Raw genomic sequence first — 19897 nt, forward strand, 5'->3', positions numbered from 1 at the left:
TTTAGCAGACAGAGTCGCAAGACCGCGCAATTGTCAGCTAAAGCAACGCGGTGCCGTATCGCAAAAAATGGCCTGGTCAGGAAGGGGGTAAAACCCCCCCAGAGCTGAAGTGGTTAAAAGAAAACTGTCTTGAGGGAAACACGAAGGCTGCTATTGGTGAATATCTGAAAATGCTACTTGCTTGACTGTCTCTGGCTCCAATACTTTCCGGATCGCTGACCTGATCTGCATACTTGTTGCTGGTTAGTGACTCAGACAGTAATGGAGCCTTTAGATCCACATTGTACTCCTCAACCAGGATTTCGAAAAGAAGAGTTCAGCTACGGCAGTCTAAGTTTTTTTTCAGTACATCGTTTCTTTTATGTCATGAGCATTGAAAATAGGAAATCTTGCCTATAGCAGTCAATCAGAAGTCTGTTGTCATTTTCTGGCCTGCAGCAAAAAATTAAAGCTGGAATCTGATTGGTCGATGTTTCTTCTGCTCCCTCTGTCTGTATGTTTTTATCTTCAGTTCCTCTCCTTCGGGTGTCTCAAAGATACACATTCTTCCTCAACTCTCCCTAAACCTCCGACTCCTGTCCTGTCCTTCACTGCTCACCTCTGGTAGACAACCCCATCCACCTGTCCCACCCCCTGGTTTCCCTCTCTCCATGGTGCTGAAGCTGGGTGCATAGTGGTTCTTGCAGTGCAGTGTCTCTGGACGGCAGACATTGGTACCCATCCACCTCAGCCCCCTGATTGGGTAGACACAGGACGTAGATGATGATGGGTGGAACCTCCAAACCCAAAATCCTCCTCTTATTGGGATTCATCTGTTGGGTTCACATGCTGCGTGTTTGCTTGTTCACCACCACTCTGAAAGAAAATATACATAATGTGTTATCAATACTTGGTCAAAGGTTTTCCCAACTATCCTGATATAGTATTTCAAACTAAATCAAACAACAGTATCACATGGGCTACTATAAGTAATGTTACACAGTAGTAAGAGCTGTGGTGCTATGGACAGGACTGTCCTAAATAATACCTATAATAAAAATAATACCTAATAATAATGTGATGGGAGGAAAAAAAAAAAAACAATATCTACCAGTATGATCCTGTCTGTATCATCCTGTGGTGGGAGGGACAGACACCATTTCACGAAGCTCCCCCTGGGTGGTGTCACCCTGTGGAGGGAGGGACAGACTTCATGTCATATAGCTCCTCCTGGGTGGTGTCACCCTGTGGAGGGAGGGACAGACTTCATGTCATATAGCTCCTCCTGGGTGGTGTCACCCTGTGGAGGGAGGGACAGACTTCATGTCATATAGCTCCTCCTGGGTGGTGTCACCCTGTGATGGGAGGGACGGACTCCCTGTCAAAAAGCTCCTCCTGGGCGGTGTCACCCTGTGGAGGGAGGGACGGACTTCATGTCTTAAAGCTCCTCCTGGGTGGTGTCACCCTGTGGTGGGAGGGACAGACTTCATGTCATATAGCTCCTCCTGGGTGGTATCACCCAGGGGATGGATGGATGGACATAATGTCATATAGCTTCTCTTGGGTGGTTTCACCCTGTAGTGGGAGGGACTAAATCCATATCACCTATTTTTCTTTATGTGTCACCGTGTGGTGGGAAGGACAGACTTCATGTCATATAACTCCTTTAGTCAGTCCCTGTGATAATAGGGGCAGACCCCATGTCACATAGTTCCCTCTGTCTATGTCTCCCTATAGTGGGAGGGACAGACTCCATGTCATATAACTCCTACTATCAGTGTCACCCTGTGGTGGGAGGGACAGACTTCATGTCCCAGAGTTTCCCTTATCTGTGTCACCCGGTGATGAGAGAGAATGTACTTACTGAACTAGATGTTTTGGCATTATAAGCATATAGAAGCATTGCTATATCATTCTGCCCAGCTTCCAGCGCAATAGACAGAGCAGTACTCCCATCCTATTAGAAAGATAAATACAATTAAATATAGCAGTTTAATCTCTTATACACAATGTAGTATATACACAGCACACACATTTCTGAGGTAAAATCCTAGTAATATCTGTGTATTATTCAGCTCCTTTTTTATATAATATACAGTGAAGACTCTTTTGGAGAAAGATCCCAGTCATATCTGTGTATTATACAGCTTCTTTATTACCTTATACACAGGGCAGACCCCTCTGGAGAGAGTTTCTAGTTATATAGACTGATCAGCCATAACATTCTGATGACTGGACCACTTAATATTGGGTATGTACATCTTTTGCCAGCAAAACCGCCCTGACCCATCGCGGCATGGACTCCACTAGACCTCTGAAGGTATGCTGTGATATCTGGCACCAAGTCATCAGTAGCAGATCCTTTAAGTCCTGTAAGTTATGAGGTGAGGCCTCCATGGATCTGGCTTGTTTTTCCAGCACATACCACAGAAGCTCAATTGGATTGAGATCTGGAGAATGTGGAAGCCAAGTCAGCAAATCAAACTCTTTGTTGTGCTCCTCAAACCAATCTTGAACCCTTTTTGCGGTGTGGCAAGGTGCATTATTCTGCTGAAAGAGGCCACTGCCATCAGGGAATACCGTTTCCATGAAGGGGTGTACTTGGTCACCAACAATGTTTAGGTAGGTGGTACGTGTCAAGTAACATCCACATGAATGGCAGGAGCCAAGGTTTCCTAGCAAAACATTGCCCAAAGAATTACACTGCCTCCACCAGCTCGTCTTCTTCCCATACTGCATCCTGGTGCCATCTCTTCCCCAGGTAAGCAATACACACACCCGGCCATCTACATGATGTAAAAGAACGTGTGAATCATCAGAGCAGGCCACCTTCTTCTATTATCCATGCTCCAGTTCTGACACTCACATGCCCATTGTAGGCACTTTTAACTGTAGACACAGATTAGCATGGGCACTATGACCAGTCGGCGACTACACAGTCCCATACACAGAAAACTGCAATGTTCCTTTTTTATGCTTTCAATACATCAAATACATGAACAACATGTTTACTTGCTTCCTAATATACGTATTCCACCAACTTTCAGATGCCAATGTAATAGGATAATCAATGTTGTTCGCTTAACCTGTCAGTATTCTTAATATTATGGCAGATTGGTGTATGCATCTCCTCTAAGAGATCTTGGTCATTTATGTATATTATACGGTTCCTTTATTGCATTATACAGACAGCATATGTTCCTTATGTAGCTCCCGCCTAGATAGGCTGCTAGTTAGGTGAGGCAAATGTAGTTCTTGTTGCTCTCCTGTAATCAGTAGAGCAGCTTGTGATTGCTTTGAGCTGCTCTGGGCTCTTCATGTTTCATTGCTTCCCCCTGTCTTCTTGAGGTTTCCAAAATGGAGTGGGTGGGAGCTTCAGATGAGCAGCTTTAATATTTATGTACAGTAGTTCCAGCTAATCCCTAGGGGAGAATGCCCAAAAGGTGGCCAGGAGAGTGCATAAATAGTTTAGAGCCTGAGGCAGCGGGGTTCTTTTCCTAGAGGAAAGGTTCCCAACCAAAAGGGCTGCTGTCCTTCTAGGTAGCTCAGCTGAAAATTCTAATGTTAACCCCTGGTGCTCTAACATTAAGGCTTGCCTGGCCTGGACCATTCCTTGTGGTGTCCCAGTGCTGTCCATTCTATGTCCTATTGTTCTATTGTTAAAGTGGCTGTTCTAAGAAGTAGCTGCAAACTGAAGAGTGTCCTCACATTCTTGTTCAGTGTTTGGAATAGCCCACAGCTTCCCTAAGCCCCATCCAAGTTATTCTGCAATAAACTTTAAAAAGGCAACCTCTAGACCAGGGGTGCCCAACCTTTTGTAAAAAGGGAAGGGCCACTTAAGTGACTTGGTAACCGGTCGTGGGCCACAATGACTGCTTTCACACTGAAGCCCTGCAGTTTACCTGCATCACGGGTGCAGCACAGTACACCTGTGGCTTCCTGCGGGTTAGCTACACTTTGCCATAGAATTCTATTATATCCTGCAGGTGTGGTGCAGTTTCTGAAAGTTATATGTAATAAAGATTCAGCGCTGAATTTTTGAACAATATATAAACCAGCAGCTAACACTTCAAGGGCAATCTGAACACCTTCAACATAATACGTAAAACATAGTTCAGCGCAGTCATAAAAAAACCCTCTTATAATAAATTAAATTACCCAAAATGCAGAGTCAACAATGAAATTGATAATAATGATAATGATAATAAGGGAGACAGTCCATAGCTTGAAGTGATGCAAGAGAAAGGTAAAGTCCACTTGTGGTCTGGTGAAAAAAACAATTAGTGTGACTTCTGTGCTCGCAGCTTCCCACCACCAAGCATTATCTACCTCTCCCCTTAATAACGCGACCCTGCAGGGTCAAATCGCATAAATCTCTCAACTATTCAAGGAACACAGCTCCAAGCACTCAACCATCAGATATTGCAAAGCAGTCCTTCACCGCAGAATATATGTCTGTTATAAGCGACACTCCAGGATAAATCCCCCAGGATATGAAATGAAAGAAAAGGGGATCTAGTGCTCTCTGTATGTATTGCCAAATTTATTAGCCCAAAGATAAGAATCACACTTACATGGTATCCGAAGAGTAAAAGCATATAAAAGTTTGCAGAGCCTGCAGCGTGCTGTGCCGTGCTGTGTTACTTCTTGATTGTGGCCGTGGATCAATGGACCAATCCCCCGTACACGTTACGTCCATGGTGGGCGTGGACTTCTTCAGCGGGGATAACGATGTGTCTCTGATCCGGCTCTTTATAGTTATTATAAGAACGAAATGTTGAGACTCCTAAGTGACGGCTCTACTTACCAGATTCTATCTAAAGACCCTATGTTTGAGTTCAAGAAAGAACTACGTTGGTTGGTCACTAAGGGTGAATCAAGTGGTGTACTTAGCCATAAAGAGGCCCTTTACTTGGTTCCCCTTTTCTGCAGGACGCCTATAATCTACTGTTTGCCAAAAATTCACAAACAATTAGAAAATCCCCCTGGCCGTCCCATAGTGAATGGGATTGATTCCATTACGGCCAGGCTGGGAGAGTATATAGATTTCTTTCTCCAGCCTGTTGTGCAAAAGACAAAATCTTTTCTCATACAAAGATACAAAGCAAATTATACAAATACTGAACACGCTGTCTAGTTTCTAGAGTGTATAATGATAACAGCTGATGTGGGATCATTGTATACCATTATAGATCACTCAGACGTGTTAAGTGCAGTAAAATGGGCTTTGTCCAACTTAGAGTTATCTAGAAAACAAAGAAAGTTTCTCCAGAGGAGTTTGAAATTTTGCCTTAAGAAAAACTATTTCTGGTACGACCATTGCTTTTATTTACAAGTTAAAGGAGTTGCGATGAGGGCTAAGTTCGCTCCCAGTGTGGCCAACTTGTTCATGGCCCACTGGGAGGAGGACGTAGTTTTTGAGAATCCACTCCCACAACTCAAATGCTATCGACGTTACATAGATGATGTGTTCATGATATGGGAAGGTGACAGGGACAGCCTTGAAATTTTCATGAACAAATTAAGTAGTAATGATAAAAATATCATCTTAACTTGGAATTTACAAAATGAACATATTATTTTTCTAGATTTAGAAGTGTATAAGGCTGATGGTGTATTTAACCACTTGCCGACTGCCTAACGCCGATCTACGTCGGCAGTCAGCCCCTCACAGGCAAAGTGACGTAGGGCTACGTCACTAGCTTGTGAGGGCCTAGGGAGCGAGCGCGCGCCCCCGGAGGCGCACTCCCGCTCCCACGTGGTCACGGACCCCCCCGCGCGTGTGACCGGCGGACCCGATGTCCGCCGGTCACTCTGCGATCGGCGGGGGAGAGGGAGAAAGTCAGGCAGCTTGTGTAAACAAGCTGCCTGTCATTCTCCCCTGTGTATGAAGGATGATCATACGGTTCTACTATGTAGAACCGTTGATCACTCCTCATACATCTGAAGCCACAGCCAATCACAGTAGAAAGCACGCCCCTAGGGACACACATAGCCCCTCCCTTTCAAAAAAAGTTAACCCCTTCACTGCCAGTGTATTTTTACAGTAACAGTGCATATGTATAGCACTGATTACTGTAGAAATGTCACTGGTAACCCCAAAAGTGTCAAAAATGTCAGTCAAGGGTCCGATCTGTCCGCCGCAATGTCGCAGTGCCGCAAAAAAAATCGCAGATCGCCGCCATTACGCGTTAAAAAAAAACAACAAAAATGACAAAAATCTTTCCCTTTGTTAGTAAACGCGATAACTTTTGCGCAAACCAATCAAAATACGCTTTTTGCGATTTTTTTTTACCAAACATAGGTAGCATAAAACAAATTGGCCGAAAATGTTAAAAAATTTAGATTTTTACATTTTTTTGGGGGGGAATTTCATATAAAAAAAATGTGAAAAATATTGCTATTTTTGCAAAATTTACGCTTTTTTTTTGTTTATAGCGCATGATCAAAAAATCGCACAGGTGATCAAATACCACCAAAAGAAAGCTCTGTTTGTGGGAAAAAAAGGACGCCAAATTCATTTGGATACAGCGTCGCACGACCGCGCAATTGTCCGTTAAAATCACGCAGTGCCGAATCGCAAAATACCCCCTGGTCAGGAAGGGGGAAAAATCTTCCGGGGCTTAAGTGGTTAAAACATGCAACTATTTTAAACCTACGGATCTAAATTCTTTTATTCCTTTAGATAGCTGCCATCACAGACAGTGGCTGTGCAACATCCCCCGTGGACAATTCACACGTTTAAGGCGGAATTGTACCACTGAGGAGGATTTTATTTCACATGATGTTTCTGATGTTTTAGCAGAAAGGTTTTTAGAGAAGGGATATGCACAAAAAGATGTGAAAAAAGAATTGGAATGGGTTAAAAATACAAGTAGGGAAAGTTTATTGGATAATTCCAGATCCAAAGAGTTGGATAATGATTTTAGGATGGTCTTGGATTTTAATATTCAACATAAAAAGTCGAACAAATTATCTGCAAACATTGGGCCATTTCGAAAGAGGATAGGGTTTTGGGTCCAGTTTTGTCTGAACAACCCAAATTTGTTTATAGAAAAGCCCCATCCCTCAGAGATAAAGTTGCCCCAGGAGTTGTAGATCCTCCTCATATGAAAAACAATGGGTTATTCCCCTTTTTAGCAGGCTTTTATGCATGTGGCAAGTGTGCCACTTGCAAGAGTTGTAAGGGAAATTTAAAAAGGCGGAAAGATTTTACATCCACAGTCACACAAAATAATTACAAAATTAAGAACTTGATAACATGTACCACACAAGGGTGTGGTTTACATGTTAGAGTGTGACTGTGGGTTGCAATATATTGGACGCACATCGAGAGCTTTGCATGTACGGGTTGGAGAGCATGTTAATAACATCCGCAAAGGTCTAATAACTTATAACGTATCAAGGCATTTTAGAAACCACCATCAGAGAAATCCCAGTGGTCTGAAATTCTGGGAGATTGAAAAAGTTAGTTACCATTGGAGAGGCGGTAACTTTATCCGACAACTTAGCCGTCGTAAATCTTTCTGGATTTATGAGGCCAAAGTTTTAACACCTTTAGGACTTAACGTCGACTTTGACCTCAATTGTTTTATATCTGATAGATAAAAGGTTAATTTACGGTCATTTAATATATTCTTCTATATCTTTTATATATAAATGTTTATATAATTATATATATATTTTAGTGATTTTTAAAACAAACTTGTATTTATGTGTACACAATGTGTTTTTATGTTTAGCATGTACATTTTTATTGTTATGTATCCTATTGTGTTTAATGTGATTTTAACAGAGTGAGCAGTGTGCTGCCATCTTGTGTTCAATTGCTGATATGACCAGGGTCTTATGGGATCAACAGCAAGAATCGTTGATTGATTCATATATTAGAATTTTGCATTTATATTGCATTATTTATTATAAAGTCAAATACAGTTTAAATTGCCCTGATTCAAATTGAATTCGCAAAAAGGTTATTTTAAAATCTTTATTGCTTAGGCAATGCTTCCTCATTCTCACTAAATAATATCCATCCACTTCCGGGTCGAATGCAAGTTCTCATAGTGATGGCTGAAACCGGAGGTTGTACTTAGAAGGATGAGGAGGCACCATACACTCTGTCCCTGCCTGTCCACTTCCTGTTAGAGGAGGCTTGAGTCCCCATGGCGACGGTGAACGCCGGAGGTAGGACGAGGGCGGAGTTTATAACTATAAAGAGCCGGATTAGAGACACATCGTTATCCCCGCTGAAGAAGTCCACGCCCACCACGGACGTAACGCGTACGGGGGATTGGTCCATTGATCCACGGCCACAATCAGGAAGTAACAAAGCACGGCACAGCACGCTGCAGGCTCTGCAAACTTTTATATGCTTTTACTCTTTGGATACCATGTAAGAGTGATTCTTATCTTTAGGCTAATAAATTTGGCAATACATACAGAGAGCACTAGATCCCCTTTTCTTTCATTTCATATCCTGGGGGATGTATCCTGGAGTTTCGCTTATAACAGACATATATTCTGCGGTGAAGGACTGCTTTGCAATATCTGATGGTTGAGTGCTTGGAGCTGTGTTCCTTGAATAGTTGAGAGATTTATGCGATTTGACCCTGCAGGGTCGCATTATTAAGGTGAGAGGCAGATAATGCTTGGTGGTGGGAAACTGCGAGCACGGAAGTCACACTAATTGTTTTTTTCACCAGACCACAAGTGGACTTTACCTTTCTCTCTTGCATCACTTTAAGCTATAGACTGTCTTCCTTATTATCATTATCATTATTATCAGTTTCTGAAAGTGCATTCAGGAGTTTTGGCGCACTTTCAGAAAGGGCACCAAACCTACAGGTAATAACAGATGTCTATGCCTCAGTGCAGGTAACCCGCAGGTGCACTGCTCTTCACCTACAGATCAATTTTAAAGCAGCCCAGAGTAACCATAGCCCATTGCTATGTGATTTTATTGTTAAAAAAACTCACCTTTAAACAGAATCTTCAGTTCAGGAATCACCCTGCGGGTATCGATGGCTGTTGTTGTCCCAGGCAGAGTGCATTTGGTATCACTTCGCCTGTGACAGAAGCCAGCGCTATAGGAGTGGGCGCTTTCTCTACCTCTGCCCCTGGCTTCATTCTCAACATGTATGCTCTAGGATGGTGGATCGGGAACCCGCGATCTGGGCTTGCCGATCCGCCATCCAAGAGCTAGAGGTCGCAGGCCACATCAGAGGGCTCATATGGCCTGTGGGCCAGCAGTTGGGCATCCCTGCCCTAGACTGTTTGCTGAGATAGAGGAGTGAGCATTGCTGTTTGCCTGGCTGCCGCTGCACTTGTGGAAAAAATAACCTGGGACACAAATCAGCGGCCCTTGCGAGGTGAGCGCTACACTTACAATATCTTTGTATTATACAGCTCCTCTATTACTACAGACTCCTCTTGTGAATTGAATAGGTAGTAGTGTTATGTCATGACTTACATTGTCTGTAAGAGACACATCACAAGCTGGTTCTGTCAGAAGCAGGCTGACTATATCAGCATGGCCATGTTCACACGCACACATGAGCGCAGTAGACCCATCATGATCCTGCACGTTGATATCTGCCCCACACTGCAGCAAAGCCCGTACCACATCCAGACGTCCATGACTTACTGCCAACATAAGAGCGGTCTGCCCAGCCTGGGATGAAAGAGAAAGAGAGGGGAATTAGTTCTGATGCATTCTATGTCGGTGAAGGTTCTCATTGATCCATGTCATGGTATATCTCATAGTGATCACTGTCAGCTGGACTTGTTCTGGAATGTTGAAGACGTTTCATAGTTCATCCAAGGCACTTTTTCAGTTCCAATGCGTGTCAGGAATAAATCCCAAAGTTTACAGGTGGACAATCAATAGAACTGAAGAAGTGGCTTGGCTTTGCTATGAAACATCTCTAGCGTTACAGAAGTCCAGTTGAATGTGACTAACTACTACTAGATGATGCATTCTATATGTGTATTCATTACAGTGCAACATTTTTTAGTAACAGGCCTGTTTATACAAAATGTCACAAGCATTTCCCCAGCCGTTGTTCTATTAGAATACCTCTACCTATCAGATTCTGCAACCGGAAGTGACGTACGGACTAGAACAACATGGCCGCTATGCGTTCCAATAGGTTTTCTAATGTGATATTTTCCAGGAATACTTTAATAAGTTAAATACCACCTTATGACCACTAGATGGAGCTGATGATCAGAGGGAGTAATCCTATTAGGCAAAAAACAGTAAAAATTTGGTTTTCTATCAGAATACTGCTACCTATCAGATTCTGCAACCGGACGTGACGTACGGACATAGTTCCAACATGGCCACTATGCGTTCCAATAGGTTTCCTAATGTGATAGAACACAAAGCAGAGGCGGACATCTTACATCCACGCAAGTCCTGAATTTTACATGTATTTAACCAGTAAACTCACCTTATATACTGAATCACAGTATAACATTTGTATTATTATTGTATTCTAGTAAGTATAGCGAGTAACCTGCAGGCAGAAGGTGGCGACGGCCATCTTGGTACACCCCGCACTGCTCATCGACAAACTGATTATCTAGTGAAATAGACTATTTCCCTCGGTCACGATGAAATAGTCTATTTCAGTCTATAAAGTGAGTTTACTGCTAAAATAAATGTAAAATTCAAGACTTGAGTGGGTGTAAGAAGATGTCCGCCTCTGCTTCGTGTTCTATCACATTAGGAAACCTATTGGAACGCATAGCGGCCATGTTGGAACGCATGGCGCATGCGCAGTAAGTTGTTCTAGTCCGTACGTCACTTCCGGTTGCAGAATCTGATAGGTAGCAGTATTCTGACAGAACACTGTAACAAATGTTTACTGTATTTTGCCTAATAGGATTACTTCCTCTGATCATCAGCTCCATCTAGTGTTCATAAGGTGGTATTTTACTTATTGAGGTATGCCATTATGGCCTCTAGATGGAGCTGATGATCATTGAAAAATAAACCTAATAGACAAAATATAGGGTAAAAATTACAGCTGGGTGAATGCTTTTGTCATTTGTCCAGAGGCTTTTTTATGAATACACCCTCAAGTGTAAAGCTGCCCTTGGTCAGCAGATATGCTACATATAAGACATTAAGTGTGCTACCTCTATATAAAATAAAGCAAAACTGCAGGAAAACATAAAAAAAACTTTAGGCCTCATTTACACTAGAGTTGGTAAAAACTGAGCCTTAAGTTGTAAAGACAGTGGATAAGGGTTTCCACCCTTGTCAATACTTGCTGTCGGTAACAGTACTGCCATCTGAAAGTGGCCCAATAACCTGAATGGGGCCAGACTACAACTGCCCTGCAACCCTGTGCAATGTAAGTGGTTGTGGCACGGTGGTTTAGGCTTTTAGCGATTAAAACAGGCAGTAAGGAGGCAACGTAATGCTTCTTCACAGCAATCGCCCTCTGAAGTGTGATCCACTGTCCAAATCCACCTGAGCTACCCTGCCAAAAAGCTGTCACAGCAGACAGCCAATTATAAGCAACGTAGGCATTCCTCGCTCTGTAGCCGCACATACATATGCCCCCAACGCTATTGGTGGGTTCCTGAGTCAGTGTCCACCACTTGGCCTGGTTGATCGGTATTTACGGGCTTGTTCACACATGCTTTGATCAAATGTGGATCGCTCTTCAGAGAGCATTTGACAGGCAGTGACTAGGCATTGTATCATCTCCTCACTGTCTGCTTTACTGCTTTAACCCCCCTGAAACCCCACACTAACACACCGCCACTGCAAGCATTGCACATGGCTTCAGGAAGCTTGCAGAGCAGCCACATGGGTAACGTCCGTCAAAAGCGACATGGGGTTATTGTTCCTGTGGCCACTGCCTGTGCAGCTAAAGTGGGAGCCATTGGGGGCCAGTAAATATTTGGCTCAACCACTGGGTTTTATCACCCCTCAACCTCTGTTGTGACCACTATTATTAAGAATTTATAGAAAAATTTGGGGGTGTTCCACGCAGATATTTAATTGTGTGCCGTAGTGAGAGCTGCTGCCTCCACTAAGACAACTACTTAGGTAGAGTCTATGTAAAAAATACTAAAGAGATACTGGGTATGGTGCTGCTCTCTTTATGTGGTGGGTGTGTGTTTCAAAGTGCTTAGTGCTATTCCATATACCAATACGACAAATAAAATAAATAATAGGTTGATGTGGTGGCTAATTAAAAAAAAAAAATTAGCAAACATTGGCTTCATAATATGTGCAAAAAATGTATTATATATTAATAATAAAGTTAATAAAGTGACGTGCTTTTGTGGACTAAATATAGGTGTGTGTGGTTATGAGTAAGCGATCTACAGCATCGTGAAACGCGTCAACCCGACACGTCTGTTTGTGCACTGTCTGTTTGCTTCATTTATGAGGAATAAAGGAGTTCATTTGCTTTCATCTTACTACCTTGAGTGCGGTCTCAATTTTTGGACTTTTTCTGCGTTTGGATGATGGATCCGACCTGCACCAAGCCCTGAACTTGTTTGGACTAAATATAGTAAACATTGATCTATAGGTGACAAATCTATAAGCAATCAAGTCATAGGCGTGCGCAGGGGGTGTGCCAGGTGGCACATTAGTTAAAGGAACACTTTGAAACACATCAGATCTCAATGGGGAAAAATATCATGCTAGATATCTATACTGATATGGACTGGGTAATGTGTTAGAAACAAAAGGATGCCACATCATTTAATGGAAATGAAAATAAAACAATCTACAGAGGACTGAATACAAAGGCACACCCCGAAAATCAAAGTGAAAAAAATAATGCAGCAGGTTAGTCCATTTTGCTGAAATTTCATTGTAGCAACTCAAAATGGTACTCAGTAATTTGTATGGCCCCCACGTGCTTGTATGCATACCTGACAATGTTGGGGCATGCTCCTTAATAAGATGACAGATGGTGTCCTGGGGTATTTCCTCCCAGATCTGGACCAGGGCATCACTGAGCTCCTGAACAGACTGAGGTGCAACCTGTCAGCGTCGGATGTACCGAAGCATAATGTCCCAGAGGTGTTTTATTGGATTTAGGTTAGGTGAGCGTGGGGGTCATTCATTGGTATCAATTCCTTCATCCTCCAGGAACTGACTGCATACTCTCGCCACATGAGGCCGGCATTGTTGTGCACCAGGAGGAACTCAGCACCCACTGCACCTGCGTAGAATCTGACAATGGGTCCAAGGATTTCATCCCGATACCTAATGCCAGTCAGGGTGCCATTGTCTAGCCTGTAGAGTTCTGTGCGTCCCTCCATGGAGATGCCTCCCCAGACCATCACTGACCCACCACCAAACCGGTCATGCTGAACAATGTTACAGGCAGCATAACGTTCTCCATGGATTCTCCAGACCCTTTCATGTCAGTCACATGTGCTCAGGGTGAACCTGCTCTCATCTGTGAAAAGCACAGGGTGCCAGTGACGGGCCTGCCAATTCTGGTGTTCAATGGCAAATGTCAATTGAGCTCCAAGGTGCTGGGCAGTGAGCACAGGGTCCACTAGAGGGCATTGGGCCCTCAGACCACCCTCATGAAGTCTGTTTCTGATTGTTTGGTCAGAGACATTCACACCAGTGGCCTGCTGGAGGTCATTTTGTAGGGCTCTGGCAGGGCTCATCCTGTTCCTCCTTGCACAAAGGAGCAGATCCTGGTCCTGCTGATGGGTTAAGGATCTTCTACGGCCCTGTCCAGCTCTCCTAGAGTCACTACCTGTCTCCTGGAATCTCCTCCATGCTTTTGAAACTGTGCTGGGAGACACAGCAAACCTTCTGGAAATGGCACCTGTTGATGTGCCATCCTGGAGGAGTTGGAATGCCTGTGCAACCTCTATAGGGTCCAGGTATCACCTCATGTTACCAGTAGTGACACTGACCCTAGCCAAATACAAAACTAGTGGAAAACAGTCAGAATACATGAGTAGGGAAAAAATATCAGTTGCCTTTACCTATAAAACCATTCCTGTTTTGGAAGTCATCTCTGTTGCCTATCTAGTGCACCTGTTGTTAATTTCATGAACACCAAAGCAGCTGAAACTGATTAACAACCCCCTCTGCTACTTAACTGACCAGATCAATATCCCAGGAGTTTAATTGACTTGATGCTATACTCTGATTATCCTGCTGGCGCTGTAGTGCAGTGGACCCTGCCTATACACACATGCTCTGCCATTGTGTGCCCTTGGTTGCATACTGGACCAAGATTCTGGACTTTGTGGCTCGAGTGACCACCATCCGCGTGCCTCTCAAGCTTGAATATTGTATTCTGGGACTTGTGAATGATTTAGCTCATTCTGTGGCGACTCGCACTCTTCTGGGCCTTTTGCTGTTTTACGCAAGGAAATTGGTGGTTCTCAGATGGCGGAAGCCTGATGCGCCCACCCTTTCCTCGCGGAAATCCCTGGTGAACTCGGTGATTCCGCTTCACAAGGCAACTTATGTCAACAGAGGCTGCCCACAGAAGTTTGCGAAGGTTTGGGACATCTGGTTGGAATCTTGTGAAACAACTAATGATGCTGAGGGCTCTGATGGGATGACCTCGGGACCTTGATTGGTATTGATATCTGTTCCCTCTATGTGCAGTGGAGTCAGGACTTTTGCCATCCTCCCTGGACTGTCCCACGGTGAATGGATTGTTACTGTTCGCACGATCCTTGAGAGTGATGCAAATATTTTTGTAGCAGCTGGGTGCAGCCTTGTTTGGGGTTGTTTTTTCTATTTTTTTTGTTATTGTGTGTTTTCTTTTATTTTTTGTTGTTGAGCCAGGGAATGCCCAGCGGCTCTGTTTTGTAATAATACGAATTTTCAAAAAAAAAAAAAAAAATGTTCTTTTTTTTTTTTTGTGCAGTGTATTATGAAGCCAGTGTTTGCTCATTTTTTTGGTTTAATAGTCGCCACATCAACTTATTATTTATTTTACTTGACGTATTTTTTTTTTTTTTTTTTAAAGCCCGTGGTGTGTGAAACACACTCAAAAGACTTACACCCGGTGCATAAAAAAGTGCACACACGCAAACGTGGACACACAAAAAGTGCACAAGGCGTACACATGGCCCTCCTCCGAAGAGGAAGGGCCCTGACCCTGATCCCCCGGGGCGCGAAGCTCCTGACAGGGACTGAGGTACTCACTTAGGTCCACCCAGCCGAAGCCGGGCAGACCCCATTCTTCAGGGGGACTGCCGAAACAGCCCACCCCGAGTACTAGGTGGGGCTCCCCCGAAGGGAGACCCCATGGGAGAGGGCGAACTAAGCCAAAAGGCCATATCCACCTCCTCCCAAGACTTACAGGGCAGGCCCGAGGACCTACGCCATCAAAGTCGTGCAAAAGTGCTCAACCAAAAGGGACAAACGTGACACACAACAAAGAAAAACAGAGTGGGGAAAAGGGAAGTGGAGAAGTGCTGGGTAGTGCCTAAGTGCAAGACCTCGGCAGGCCCCCCGGCCAGGAATAAAAAATTCCTCTGGTGTTGGCCAAAAGGCCCACCACAAGAGGCAGGTGCTTGAAAAAGTGTGATGGTGCAGTGACCAAGGTGCCACAAAAACTCAGGTGAGCTGCCCCTCACCAGTGAGATTGAGGCACCCCTGGGCTGCCACCCCAGGGGCACGTACACCACGGGCTCTTTCGGTCTCAGCCCCTGGCCAGACCCAGTGTAGCCCTTCCTGTCAGGAGGCCAGGAATGCAGACAGCTCAGGGAGAGCCCAACCTCGAGGGTATAGAAAATGGCCCCCTTCTAGCCAAATTCACCCAAGAGGAAAGGCCCTTCCCCTCACCATCCGCACTCCCACCAATTACATCCAGGAGCAGTACTAACCATGGTCGCCCGGCTTTCCCACTCCCTTCAAACTGACAGGGGCGGACCCATTCAAATCAGGAAGGCATTGGAACCATCCGGCTTTCTCTGGTTTGGCCTACTCCGGTCCTCCAGTTACGCCCAGAGCGCCCCGGTTAACTTCGGCCACCACCGATACTAACCTTCAGGCTCCATTCCAACACTGATAAGAACAGATACTACACTTGATCTTAGCCAAAAGGCCGAGAAGTCATTACTTGACGTATTGGTATATGGAATAGCAAAAAAGTACTAAGCACTTTGAAACACACACCCACCACATGAAAGAGCACAGCCATACCCACTATCTCTTTAATATTATTGAGAATTTACCAGGTAGAGCTGAAACACTGAGACATGATTTGGAGCACCCACAAGCCCCCGTCAACAGGAACAGAGTTGGGAACTATTGTAGGGACGGGAGGTCTCGCTGTTGGAACAGCCAAGACTTATATGAAGCCAGGATCTGACTCAGACCACCAGGCTCCACCTATAACTAAACTATCAGGATTGGTTGGATTGACCCTTTAATTGTTATGTATTCTGTTGAAAAGTAATGAAATCTATTTTAAAATATTGCTAGCAGAACGGCCTGAATTCTGCCATTAAATGATCTCCCACAATCCTCTGCACTGCACACTGAAAGCGCTCCTATCTTCAGGCCAAACTAAAACATAAATATGCAAGAATGCATCAAATTATCCAATTATCATGTGCCTGGAGCTCAGCTGTAAATGCAGAAAAAATTATCATTATTTTTTTTTAACCACTTAAGCCCCAGCCCTATTTCGGACACTTTTTGTTTACAAGATAAAACCAGTATTTTTTCCTAGAAAACTACTTAGAACCCCCAAACATTATATATTTTTTTTTATCAAAGACTCTGGAGAATAAAATGTCGGTCATTGCAATATTTTTTTGTCAAGCGGTATTTGCGCAGCGGTCTTTTTTTGGAAAAATTTTGAAAAATCACATTTCACTGCATTTAAAAAATACTAAACAGTAAAGTTAGCCCATTTTTTTTTGTATATTGTGAAAGATGATGTCACGCCGAGTAAATAGATACCCAACATGTTACGGTTTAAACTTGCGCCCCCCCGTGGGATGGCGACAAACTACGTTCAATAGAGATCTCAATAGGTGACGCTTTAAATTTTTTTAACGGTTACCAGTTTAGAGTTAGAGTGTAGCTCTTTTTTTTTAATTATTGCCCACGCTCTGGCGATTCCTCACATGTGTGGTTTGAACAGCGATTTCATTCGCGGCTCGACTTCCGTATACGTTTTTTTTTTGTGCGCGAGCTAACGGTGACGGGGGCGGCTAAAATTTTTTATTTTTTTTTCCTATTTATTTTTTATTTTTTTTTAACCACTTTACCCCCGGAGGATTTTGCTGTCTTACGTCCAGGCCACTTTTTGCAATTCGGCGCTGTCGCGCGACGCCGTACCCAAACGAAATGTACGTCCTTTTTTCCCCACAAACAGAGCTTTCTTTTGGTGGTATTTGATCACCTGTGCGATTTTTACTTTTTGCGCTATAAACAAAAAAAGAGCGTTTATTTTGAAAAAATAACAATATTTTTAACATTTTTTTATATGAAATTCCCCCCAAAAAATATGTAAAAATCTAATTTTTTTTAAATTTTTGGCCAATTTGTTTTCTGCTACCTATGTTTGGTAAAAAAAAAATCACAATACACGTATTTTGATTGGTTTGCGCAAAAGTTATTGCGTTTACTAACTAAGGGAAAGATTTCTGTCATTTTTGGTGTTTTTTTTTAACGAGTAATGGCGGCAATCTGCGATTTTTTTTGTGGGACTGCGACATTGCGGCGGACAGATCGGACCCTTGATTGACATTTTTGACACTTTTGGGGGTACCAGTGACATTACTGCAGTAATCAGTGCTATATATATGCACTGTTACTGTAAAAATGACACTGGCAGGGAAGGGGTTAATTTTATTGGAGAGGGAGGGGTTAATGTATGCCTGGTGCTTACTGACGTGTGGGGGGGGGAGGTGACTGAGTGAGTTAGGGACAGATCGGATGTTCAGCTATGCTGAACACTCCGATTTGTCACTCCCTGTCACTTAGGAGATCCGCCCGCTCTGTTTACACAGGCGGGTGGATCTCCAAACTAGATTCCCCGACGATCGGGAGATTCACAGCGGGAGCGCGCCTCCGGCGGCGCGAGCGCCACCTACAGGGGGAGGAGTCCAGTGACGTAGGTCTACGTCGCTGGACGATAACGAGCCACTATGCCGCAGTAGAGGCACAGTGAGCGGTCGTAAAGTGGTTAACTTTATTACAGGTTTTTTAAAAAAAAAAATCTGATCACTTTTATTGCTGTCACAAGCAATGTAAACATCCCTTGTGACACCAATATGCAGTGACAGGTACTCTTTATGGAGGGATCGAGGGTCTAAAAGACCCCAGACTCCTCCACTACACTTCCATGTATGCAAAACGCCGAAAACGGCGTTTTTGCATACAGCCGTTTTTTAAATTTGCCGCCTTTTGCAGCACAGTAACCCGGAAGTGACGTCATGGACGCCACCTCCGTGTTACGTCATCGGAGACCCGATCGAAGCCGTTTCCGGCTTTGATCGGGACTCCATCCAGCCGGCGGACGTGCCGGCTGGGTGCTCGGGGCTCCCAGTGGGACGGGAGCCCCGAGCAAAGTCACGGAAGGCGGCGGGAGGGGGGGGGCGTCCCCTCCCGCTCACCCGGGTAACGATCGAGCAGCCGCATCGGTCGTTATCGACGGAAAGCCGACCGTTGGCACTAAACCACGGTACCGGGATGGTGCCTCTAACTAGAGGCATCATCCCGGTATACTACCGCAAAGTCTGCCGACATAAATATACGTTAGTATGCGGTAAGTGGTTAATGCCGTTAAAGAAGTCCTGCCATGTGAAATACACAGTCACCACTGACTCCACACTTTGAAAATGCCAGTTGCCTGGCTGTCACAAAAATCTAGTGGCTTTGATACTTTCTGAATTATTTACCTGGAAGAAGTATACAAACCAGGAGTTCTGACTACTTATACTCTGCTTGCTGCAAGCTTTCCGAGCAAGCATGGGAAGGATCCTAAACATTATTTATTGTTATTATTTTTTTAATTATTGTTTATTATCATTATATTTTATCATGATTATTATCATCATTATTTTCAATCAATATTTAATATTATTATTATTTTAATTCTTCAGTGAACTGAAACCAGAGACAACCAAGCAACTGGAACTTTTAAAAGGATCAGCCATCATATTCCTTTCATCACAGGAGTCCTTTAATTTTTCTTTTGTATGGACAGCCTTTGTATGTACGTGAGGAAGCCAAGGACTTGCCCACAACCTAAAGCATCAGAGAGCAAAAGTGAGCATTCGAAGCCTACCAAGAGATGAAAAAGGTAAATACACTGCTCAAAAAAATTAAAGGAACGCTTATTAATCAGATTATAGCATCAAGTCAATCAAACTCCTGAGATATTGATCTGGTCAGTTAAGTAGCAGAGGGGGTTGTTATTCAGTTTCAGCTGCTTTGGTGTTAATGAAATTAACAGGTGCACTAGATGGGCAACAATGAGATGACCTCCAAAAACAGGAATGGTTTTGCAGGTGGAGGCCACTGACATTTTTTTCCCTACTCATCTTTGCAGACTGTTTTTCACTTATTTTGCATTTGGCTAGGGTCAGTGTCACTACTGGTAGCATGAGGAGATACCTGGACCCTATAGAGGTTGCACAGGCAGTCCAACTCCTCCAGGATGGCACATCGATATGTGCCATTTTCTCAAGAGCATGGAGGAGATTGCAGGAGACAGGCAGTTACTCTAGAAGAACTAGACAGGGCTGTAGAAGGTCCTTAACCCATCAGCAGGACCGGTATCTGCTCCTTTGTGCGAGGGGGAACAGGATGAGCCCTGCCAGAGCCCTACAAAATGACCTTCAGCAGGCCACTGGTGTGAATGTCTCTGACCAAACAATCAGAAACAGATTTCATGAGGGTGGCCTGAGGGCCCGACGTCCTCTAGTGGGCCCTGTGCCC

At 44.0% G+C, this 19897-nt stretch overlaps 1 protein-coding gene across 1 annotated transcript in view; it reads right to left on the reverse strand.

Annotated features, from left to right (window-relative positions):
• Positions 1-236: 236 nt before the first annotated feature.
• The window catches only part of KANK2 (KN motif and ankyrin repeat domains 2), a 51259-nt gene continuing 31598 nt past the window's right edge, over positions 237-19897 (reverse strand). Inside the window, exons 10-12 of the mRNA XM_082257271.1 lie at positions 9449-9649; positions 1844-1936; positions 237-855 (exon numbers count right to left, since the gene is read on the reverse strand). Of these exons, the coding sequence (XP_082113397.1) occupies positions 799-855; positions 1844-1936; positions 9449-9649 (351 nt within the window). The 3' untranslated portion in view covers positions 237-798. The remainder of the gene's footprint in view (positions 856-1843; positions 1937-9448; positions 9650-19897) is intronic.

The sequence above is a fragment of the Pelophylax lessonae genome (genome assembly GCF_965119305.1).
Source record: "Pelophylax lessonae genome assembly, chromosome: 4".
Classification (NCBI taxonomy): Eukaryota; Metazoa; Chordata; class Amphibia; order Anura; family Ranidae; genus Pelophylax; species Pelophylax lessonae.